The sequence below is a fragment of the Cynocephalus volans genome, chromosome 15, assembly GCF_027409185.1.
Source record: "Cynocephalus volans isolate mCynVol1 chromosome 15, mCynVol1.pri, whole genome shotgun sequence".
Taxonomy (NCBI): Eukaryota; Metazoa; Chordata; class Mammalia; order Dermoptera; family Cynocephalidae; genus Cynocephalus; species Cynocephalus volans.
The window spans coordinates 63,388,023-63,398,986 of NC_084474.1; the positions used below are offsets into that span (position 1 = coordinate 63,388,023).

The following is a 10,964-nucleotide window of genomic DNA, read 5'->3' on the forward strand; positions in this document are numbered from 1 at the left end:
CTTAACTGATATCCATGAAAGCCCTAGTAGGTAAATAATACGAGGGTATTTCAATAAGTTCAAGGAAAGATTTGTATTATCTTTTAATTTTATTTTTCCACATACTTTTTGAAGTACCCTTGTATAAATCATGAACTGCCCATTTTACAGAAAAGTACATATTATTCTGGATGTTTTAAAAGTTAATTTTTGTTGGCTGTTATATTCTCCTTTGTTTTTGTGAGCAATAAACTTAGTTCTTGCTACTGTAACTTTAGGTCAAAGAGAAAAGAAAATTTATCTTAAATAAGAGCTTGTGACTTGTTAGGATGAAAATTCAGATGTTTAAATGTATCCAAATTATCCATTTAAAATAATTATATAACAAACTATTGTGATATAAATGTTTTTATTTTAAAATTAATATAGTTACCATAGGGATAGAAAATGAATCATCCTTTATCTGACTGTCTTAACAAAACAACTGATTTCATTGTATTTTCCTTTCTTGCCTTTGTCAGTAAATTACAATTACCTGGAACAACCAGCAGAGGGAGCAGTTAAATAACTGGAAGTTATGGCTTTTTTTTTTTTATAAATATATATATAAATTGTGATATATATATATAGTTATATATATATACATATATACACAATAGTATTTATTTATTTATTTTAACATTTACTTGCATGTATTTGTGGGGTACAGTGCATTGTTTCAATACATGAATATACTGCACAAGTCACAACTGGTTAAATTTGGAGTAATTTTTGACATAATAGCTTAGGACTGGTGGACATTGCCAGGTGAGAGTCTTGATTAGTAAATACTGACTGATAAGTGAACTATTTATTCAGGCGAGCAACAAATTTCCTGGATAAATGGGTTGGCAAAATGTTCTAACATAATCAGTAGCTATCTATCAGTCATACAGTCTTATTTTCAAGGACAAGAAATGCATAGAAAAAGTTACATTGTATTGATACAGGTGGTCTCAGTTCCCAACTGGAATAAATCCTGATTAAAATGCTTACAGGCTAAGAGGCCTTAAACAAGTCCTATAATCTTTCTTTTTTTTTTTTTTTTAAATTTTATTTTGTCGATATACATTGTGGCTGATTATTGCTCCCCATCTTATGGCTTTTTTTTTTTCCTTCCTGTTTTGACCAGGGGTGTTTTTGGGGGGAGGGGGACTGGGGGGCAAGGGGGGGTCACATTTTAAAATTTAGTTAGTAAAGTTATGAGAGCTTTTGATAATTTAGTTCCTGTTTGGTCAGTATAACTCAGTTTTTTATGAAGGAAATATTTTTTAAATTGTGAACTGCAATATTTATGTTACATAGATCATCAAAAAAAGATAAGCCACTTTTTAAAGTTGTACTATTTTTTTTTTATAAATCATAGATACCGAAGTCTAAGTATTTTAGAATATTTTGGGGATTCTAGTGATTATTAGTATCATTAACCATAGGATAAAGGATAGGGATGTTCATTTTTAATCCAGTAATGTTAATGATAGCACTGTAGAGTTTGTGCCATGAGTTCACAAGTATTCTAATATTTACTGCACAAAAATCTTCTCTTTTCCATTCCATCCTCTTGCTCTCTAAACAAAACAGATGAAAAACAAAACACACACAAAAAACCCCTTAATATTTTACTTTATAATAGCAGCTTGGGAGAGTGATACTATTAGTCAGCAATAGATGTGCTTCATGCTGCAAGTTGCATAAGTACAGGCAAAGGGACATGGAGCCTTCCATATGTCATTACTGCCCTCAAAAGAACACTGGACATTTTAAAAGTGTATTCACATTCCAGATCCTCTAACTCTGAGCCTTTTCCTCATTGCCATCTTAAAATACTACCAGTACTGTGACCAATATTGTTAAGGATGAAGATTCGGGTATTTTAATAATTCTGGACATGAATCTGGACAGGTAAAATAAATTTTTGTCTCCAGTGCTCTCTAAATTGTCTTTTGTGCCAGGAACGTTAGTTGTTGATATTTGTATTTCAGCTAATACCCAGGTCAAAGCTTAATTATTTTACTTGTTTATAACCTAACCAGTTCTTTATAGTTCTTTTCCTACCTCCCTTTTTGCTGCTGGTATTTTGACTTTTTTAGTGCAAATTATCAGTTTTTTCTTGAAAGTGAGCAGAGCTAGTGAAGAGATGAAAATCAAAATGTTGCCAGAAAAAGGTTTCTCTACTTTCTTGAATTTTGGTCATCGTAACTCTGCTTATTCCCATTTATAATTGTGATTGAGAACTGTATATACATTTTGTTCTCTGTAGTCAGCTTTGAGCTGTCCCATGTGTAGGTAATCTGCTCTGGATTTTTCTGCATATAATCTAGTGTTGCCTATTCCATGCCCAATTATGCTTCCTTCCTCAACCTGCATACTTCTTGAATTATTTTTTCATACCCTAATCCTTCAGATCTAGGACCAATTTATGTTTCCTCTCCTCTCTCCTGTTTCATCACCTCACTCCTACCTCCCAATTCCCATGCAAATCAATCAATAAAGATAGAGAGGTTTAGTGATTCTAGGTCAGTGGAGTTATATGAATGGGCTAGGGAGAAGGTATGTATTTCACAATGTATAATTAGTAAATACCCACCCCTCTGCCTCTTAGTTGAGCTGGTCAGATGTTAATCCTTAAATCAATCTCTAGCTTCTAGGTGAAAGGTGTATCTTAATTTTACATTTTCTTTTTGGAGTATGTTCTGCACAACTGTGTTCTTAACATCCTTTTAGTTGTCTGTTTTTAACTATTGTTATAATAGGAGATTTAATCCTCAATACTAAGCTTTTCTGAATGGTATCCCAATAAAAGGTGCAGTTCAGTGGAAGTAGTGTTTTAGTGGAAATATCTGAAGAAGAGGGGTCAGAAGGTGTTATCTCTGTGCTTAATTCTGTGACTTTGGGGAAGTCTGTGATTTTAGCCTTTGTGCCTCGTTTTACTTATTTATAAACAGATAATATCTCTTCTATTTTGCAAGTCATGTTCTAAGGATTAAAAAAAGTACTGTTTTTGAAAATCTTTGAAATTTTCAAAGCAGTGAGAAGATTCAAGACTTTAAATGTTTATTTGATGATAATAAAAAGGCATTGTTATTTCTTTCTGGAATTTGATGTTTTATCTGTGTGGTATTTTCTCAAAGTAAAAATATGAGTGTGTTTCTTTTCAGGCAGCAGAAAATAGCAGACAGAGAAAAGAGAGCAGCAGAACAACAAAGGAAGAAAATGGAAAAGGAAGCACAGCGGCTAATGAAGAAGGAACAAAACAAAATTGGTGTGAAACTTTCATAACAAGTGTTCTTCAGTTGTCATAGTGCCAGTAGGAGAAATCTGAGCTCCACAATGCAAGCAACGTTTCTATGGATTTAAGAGTATTTTCAGAATGCAAATACACTGCTTAATTTTAATGTATTCATCAGGCCATCCAGGACACCAGGATTCTCCCAAAATACCTTGAACTTTTAGTGATTGAGACTGAAAAGGACAAAAAAGACTTACGAGACAATATTTTCTTCAACATGCCCCAAATACAAGACAATTGTTTGCTGTAGAGAAATTATTACAAATGGAATATATCAGTACCTCTCAAGCTAGTGTTTCTAGCTAAATAAGTGGGTGTAAATAATTTTATGGTGGAAAAGAACTCTGTTGTTATTATGCTTTCCTTCAGTGTGCATAATGATAAAATAAATAATTTTAATATTCTTTGGTTTCCATGTTTACCTGACCTAAATTAGACAAGTTGTAGGGCTTTAACTTATTTTTGTTGTCAGAGCAGGTGTTGGCATACATTTTCTCTAATTTGAACTGGTATTGTTTATGTTTGATACAACATGAAGGAATTTGATGATTTTGGTTTTCAAGAAAATGACATTAAATGCGATAATTTTATTTATCATAAAGACTTTATATGTTTTCTTTTGGATGGTGTTGTAATGCTATATATATTTGTAATTTATATTGCATGTATAAACATTGGAAATCAGCAAAAATGACAAATTTGTTTTACATTATTATAACTTGTGAGTTTTAAAAACTATTAGTAGTAGTTTTTCTCTTTTATTATAGATTTTAAGATGTTACAGTGTCTTTAAATACCTTAGTTTTTCCTCCTCCCCAAAAGCCATTAATTTACAAATGCTGAAAGCTGTTAGATGACTTCTGTGTCAGCTTTATACACTCATATCTGGCATAATGCAGGTTACCCATGTTGTTGGCTGATCCATTTTCAATTCATTAAATTATAAACCAAAATAGGAATAATAATATTTTATTTATGGTGTTGACTCCAAAATAGTCTTAAATAAATATTTACATACTATGTTCATAGGGGAAAAAAACAGATTTGTTAGTTTAAAATCCCATTAACTTTTCCTCCACAAATAAAATGCATCCAGCCTGATTTTGTATGGCTTTAGAATTTCTAAGGACTTTTACTTTCTTTAAAGTTTTATTGCCCAGAATTAACATTTTGTGGGGTTTTAAAATGACACAGACACTCTGCAGGCCAAACATTGCTAATATATTCGAATTAAAGTGATGTTTCATAGTAAAATCATAAACTATACAAAGAGAGCTCCCTAAGTCCTTAGCCTAACCTTCCAGAATAAACGTGATTGTAGGATCAGTTGAAATTTAACTGTGGGAGAAAGCTGCTTATAGCCACAAACTATATTTTCAGTTATTATATTTACTAGAGTTTCTGCCAATAAACTCCCAATTTAAATAGAATTAGACTCAAATTCTTAATAATATATGTATTCTCTTTCTTCCTATTTATTTATTTTAGTTATTATGGTAATACTACAAGATTTCTCTAAATTTGGGGTTCATAAAGGATAATCTCCTTTAGTACAATTACTTTTATTGTTTTTCCCCAATAGTTGAAAAGTACTGAAGTCTGCTTTGGTCATGATTGTCATGTGTATGAGGTTTTGTTTGTTTGGCTCTTTGGTTTTTGATTATTTAGAAATAAGGACTGGTTAGAAGTTAGAGTTTATATGATTAATTAGGAAGAATTAGGTTCTTCTCATGGAAAGAATACAATTCTGGAATTGTTTGACCTCTGTTAATGTATAAACTAAATTCCTGTATTACACTGGATAAATTGAGGTCCCAAAAGAAGTCATTGAGCTAAAATACATGATAAACACTTCGTGGTAGCAAACTGTCTCCTTTAGCTCCTAAATTTATGGTTTCTGTTTTGTTTTCTTAATTTTAATAAGGAATTATCAATTTTAGCTTATGGGTAGAAATAAAGAAAAAAATATGGCTTAGGTAGAGTTAGTGAAGTTCTACCCATTGTCTGAATTGTGCATTTTACGTACTGAGATAACAAGTAAAGACACGTGAAACTCATTTTGTGGCTTTTATATAGAAATTTCATGGTTTCTAGCCATTTCCACTTCTTAAGCTTTAGCAAGGGATACCCTCTCTTGGCTCTTTTTGGTAGCATATTTAACTATGTTGACATTTTAGAACTGGAATTTAAAATTTTGCATCTGAATTCCTCAGTTTTAACATGCACTTGCCTCTGGCCAGGGCAGTGATTACTGCTGGAAAGAGTGGTGGGTGCAAGATGGTAACTATAGAAACGGGCATCTGGATCGTTTTCCAACTTTATAAGCTACCACCATAGTGTAAACCTAACCAGAGCCAATTTTCCAAAAAGCCTAAGTTTTGTCAATAATGATGTGTTTACTAAAGTGATGGTCTAGGCCAGATATAGCTAACATACACATCTTGTTTAATCCTGTGTAGTTCAGATTTGGGATAATCTACTGCAATGATCTTCACACTTTTTATCTCCGTGTTCAGAAGAAATCTTTCATTAGACATGGAAGCATATACAATAGGTACAAGTTGAGTGGTTCTGGCTGAAGCCAAGTTGGGAGGGTGGGAATGAGCTAGGGCCTACAGATTGTTCTAGGGAAGGAGCTTCTTTGCTTTCAGGTAAATTGGAGGGCTGAAGAAGATTGTAGGTCCATGAAGAACATATGAGGGGGGCTTCAAAAAGTTCTTGAAAGAATTCATATTTTTTAATTTAATTCTTCCACAAACTTTTTGAGGTACACTTGTATTTTAGTAGCTATTAACTTGTTTAACCATTTAAATAGTTTTTTTTTTTTTTTAATTTGAGTTGCTCTGTCCTAATATCAAAGAAAGCTCTTATCCTTTGTGTAATTTTCTTCACTTTTCTTTAACATAACTGAGGCTGTTCCAATGTTAACAGCAATAGCTATGGACTCCTTTTGTACTCAACTGCTTTTTGCTCCCTACTTTTCATCTTCAGTCCTCCTTAATCATGGCCCCTGGGCATGTTCAAATAGCCAGAGTATTGAGAGCCAGGAAGATGCTTTTTCACCAGAAACCTTCAATCTTCTAGGGCTGGAAAGAGAAACTCTATTCTAGGAAGCCCTCCCCGATCCCCCCTTTTGCCCTCATACAACAGATTTTGTTTCTACCCACGCATACCTGCTTCTGTTGACACTGCTAATTCAGCAGGAGCTTTTTCAGAGAAACTGTCACTGAAAGTCTGGCCAATCAAAGATAATCCCAGCCTTCCCTTTCAGGATTTCCGCGGATATTTCTGCAGTTTCTTTCCTTATGTATTGATCTTTGAGCACTTTTCAGAGTTCTCAAGCTGCTGCAGAGATAGTGCAGGATTACACAAATTGTGTGAGTTTGCAAGTCTTTTAAATAGAGATGGTAGTTTTAAGGATTAACAGGCTGTATGTAAGTGTTCACTATAAGCACTCAACAAATGGTAGTTGTCATGAGGCCCTGTACATACATACCTTTCCCACATCTCTTACCATGCAGTGGTATTGGCAGTCTCTTCCCTGCAGAGAGGGAGAAGTTGACTGATCTTGCAATGTTTTATACACCTTTAAGTTGAACTGCAAATTTAGTAAGAAAGAACATACATTATGTGCTCAGTATTGTCTGAGTCCTTGACTAATTATATCAATGACTCCTAGCAGTCCTTTGAGGTAGATATTATCCCCATTTTACATGTAAGGAAACTGAAGCTTAGAAAGTCAATTGTGGGGCCGAGCCTGTGGCGCACTTGGTAGAGTGCTGCGCTGGGAGCGTGGCGACACTCTCGCTGCGGGTTCGGATCCTATATAGGACTGACCGGTGCACTCACTGGCTGAGTGCCGGTCACGAAAAAAAAAAAAAAAAAAAGAAAGTCAATTGTGTGCTTAATTAATGAAAAGGAAAATAGGCTTTGAGAGTAGGTTATTTTAATGGTTAATCAGCATTCTTTGTGGACTATGATTTCTAAGGCCTCCCTTAACTTGAAACTATGAGCTGCCAAAAGTTAGCATTTAAAAGTTCCTCTCTACTTAATGAAGATGGTGTTACAAATTATATCAGATAACACCCATTTGTTTTCTAAGAACTTATTTAATAAATGAAAATGTAGAGAAATAAAAACATTTTCATATAAATGACAACTGTACTTGAATGTCAATGCCATATAATCATGTATTTGCAGTTTATCTGGGTCAGATATAATCAAAATGAAATGTTATTTATATTCACACATTTGCAAAAATAGGCCTATTAGTTCATTCAATTTGGTCATAATTCTAATGAGGCCAAGGCCACAGGTTTTATGCACGTGCAGACTGGCATTGTACTTAGAGACCTTCCTGCTACAAACTGTGCCTAACCTTGTTTAGTTTATTAATGTGTGGTTTTTGGATTTGGTTGAGAGAGTAAATGGCACAGAAAAAAATCAGCTCCTTGCATAGAAAATTCGAAGGACATACTCTGCATCAGTGATATTGACTTATTCTTAGCAGCCCAATTTTGGCTCATTATAAGATATTAACTACTTCCCATAATTGGTATCATTGGCTAAACTATTCAAACCTTAATTTGAGTCCTTAACATACAGCAATGCAGTTTCCAGACCTGTTGACTATCCCTGAATAAAAGCAGTGCTTACCTATTTTACAGAGAAAAATGACACCATCGTTAGATATGTTGGCCTCTGAAATAAACTCAGCATTTTATTGCAGTGCTAAGCAAGGTAAGATGTACATAAGGATATAGATATATTTAACTTGTCACATTTAAGTTGAAAGCACACAAAACTACAAATGCTTTTGTTATTTCATGAGGCTCTGCAGTGCATATGAACCTCATAATTGCCTAATCTGTCTTGATTAGAAGGAGCCCTTATAAAGTAGTACACGGGTGATCATTTTTAAAACTTTTTTCTGTGTACTGCTTTCAGTGGGAGATGTGAAAATTAAGACTGCTTTCATTTTTTATTTTCTCTGTACAACCAACAAGCCAGAAATAATGTGCTGGTTCGGAAGAATTAAAGGTCAGCTTCAAATGCCAGCACCTATTGTTTACTGTTGAGAGAGAAGCTGGCAAACCATTCCCAGAACTGAGTTATTCTGACTGCAAGGAAGGAGAGGGAGATTTTTACTTCACCCTCAAGTTAGAGAAGCTGTGCTGCCTACCTTCAGTATTCACAGTCTGGACTGTTTATTTCACATCGTTGTTTTATACCACCATGTCCCACATGGTTACATGGCCTCTGTACTCAGAGATGAGTCCTCTTCACAGTTAAACCAACAGGGCACTGGTGGACAAAATTTTGTGGAAGAGATATGGAAAACAATTCCATTAAGTATTCATTTGCTTAGGACAGTAGAGAATCCAATCTTCGGCATTAGCCAGACTACTATTCCAATTAACTGAGAGGTTCCTGTATGTGAGATCTTACGTGAAGTGGCAATTTTTAAAGAATATGGTATATAGTGAAATGTTTTGCAAGCTGTTTTCAGAGCTGATATCAGGACCACTGCAGGGGATGGCAAATGGCAGGGCTCCTGGCCTGGTATCCCTGTTCCAAAATCTTCACTTGTATGTGTTTTATATGTTGGGTTTTTTAATGTTTAAAACATTGTTTTAAAGAGATATACCTTTTAACAAACTTGAATGCTACTGAAATATTCCAATCTTTTAATAAAACTCTTCAGAGTGGCACTTAAACCTTTTTTGAATCTTAAAATTCTTTGGAATTATTGTTGCAATCATTATGATTGTGGGAAATCAGTAGTCACAGCAGAGCATGTCTTCTAGTGGCTTAAAAATAATTATCTGATATAAACCCATTTTATTCTGTTTGGACTTTCTAACTGTGTTCATTCAGGACGATGGGGAATTTGTTGACATTTTTTCAAGATTTGATTGCTACAACGTGGTAGTTTTAATTTCCTAGGTTACTGCCTCATTGTGTACATTTTGCTTGGCAAATGGAGAATAAATGAATTTTGTGAAAGCACTTATTGACCCAAAATGAAAGTGGGGAGCTACCCCAACCCTTTTAATAAAAAAACCTTCAAGAGAAAAACATATCAGACCCAAACACTATTTAGGCAGGGCCTATGATAAATGCAAATCACAGATTTCCATTTTTTCTGCCACAAATGTCAAAGACGCTTGGTATCTGAGTGTATTGCGTTTTTTTCTTTTTTTTTCCCTCTTTCCTCTTTTCTGAACAGCTCAACTTGGAAAGGTCAACATATCCCTTTGGGAAAAATCTTTTCTTATAAATTGGAATGTTTGCACACATAACTAGGAAATGTTTAACATTTGCTTTGATGCGACAGCAATTTGTTCAATAGAATGGAATTGTTCTTTTTTTTCCATTTTCCTGCCTGTTTGTACATCACAGGCATGCAGATTACTGAAAACAACTTTGAGGCACTTCTTTCTATGAGATTAGATCATCCTGTCCACAAAACCAGCCAACGCCTTGGGCTTCCGAAAGGCAAGCATGTTCCATCTTTTATTTACTCTAAGGGACTCATTTGTTAAAGACTTTGTACTAAATGAAAGCAGTAATTTTCCACAGACTATATATATTCAAACCCTGAGGAAGGAGGAAGGGAAGGGGAAGAAAAGGGAAAAAGAAAGAAGGGGAGGAGAAGAAAAAAGAATAACCGCTCCAGATCTCCTCTTTTACCTTTGTGCATCGTTCTTCCCGTGTGGGTAGGACTTGCAGTGTCCAGTGTCTCAAATGTAACCCATTTGAATCTTTTGGTTTATGTAAAGAAGGATGTAGGACATTAAGACAACAAAGCCATTTGCTATTGGTAATCAGCTACCTCCAATTTGATAACAACATAAGTATTTGTGGTTCACGGAGAATTCTTTCTCACTAAAGCTCATCCTTTCCATCCTTCTTAAGTTGATGAAATATAATGCTGAGTTTGCGTGGTTATGTTGTATTTGATTCTGTAGCAACAAGCAAATACCAAAAACAGGCTTATAATTTTTCTTAAGGTAAAAATGCTTTAATTTGGCAATGACTAAAAATAAAACCAAGGAGAGACTTTAAGGAAGATACCAGTTTTAGGTATTAGTCTGGGCTGTACTAGAGGAAGGGACCTGAGTCAGCATGGCTCATTATTTTGGTTATTCTCTCCCAGAAATAGTTTCCCTTCCATTTCAGCCAAATCCCTCTACTGCTAAATAGAGCTGTGAGATGTATGCCATGTAAGTATGAATGTGTGGGCCCAAGGCCCGTGTGTATTCCAATAGAATGTCCCCATCAGACACAAACCACCTCTCTCTACTCACATATCCTCCTATCCATTCTCATCTTCTCAAGGGTGTCCCTTCTTGAGTTAACGCTTCCTCTCTTGTGCTGTCAGTTTCTTTCTTTGGCTTAATCGCAAAAACATACAAACATGTTCTACCCCCTCATGATATTGAAAAATAAAATAAACCCTCGGCCTCATACCCCCTTGTAACCACTACTCGCTTCCCTACCCCCATCACATTAAAACTTCATAAAACAAGCAGAAAAACAAACTACTGCACAAATTAATTTCTACTTTCTCTCTTCCATTCACTCTTCAACCCACTCCAATCTGGCTTCCATCCCCATTTGCCCAAAGAAAATGATTTGCCAAGGTCACTAAGAC

The 10,964-nt window shown here is 34.8% G+C and overlaps 1 protein-coding gene across 3 annotated transcripts in view; it reads left to right on the forward strand.

The window, feature by feature from the left end:
• EBAG9 (estrogen receptor binding site associated antigen 9) overlaps window positions 1-3,885 on the forward strand; it is a 28,802-nt gene extending 24,917 nt beyond the window's left edge. For all 3 annotated transcript variants that reach the window (XM_063079394.1, XM_063079396.1, XM_063079395.1), the window contains one exon: window positions 3,177-3,885. In XM_063079394.1, the coding sequence (XP_062935464.1) occupies window positions 3,177-3,297 (121 nt within the window). In that variant the 3' untranslated portion in view covers window positions 3,298-3,885. The remainder of the gene's footprint in view (window positions 1-3,176) is intronic.
• The last annotated feature ends 7,079 nt before the right edge of the window (window positions 3,886-10,964 follow it).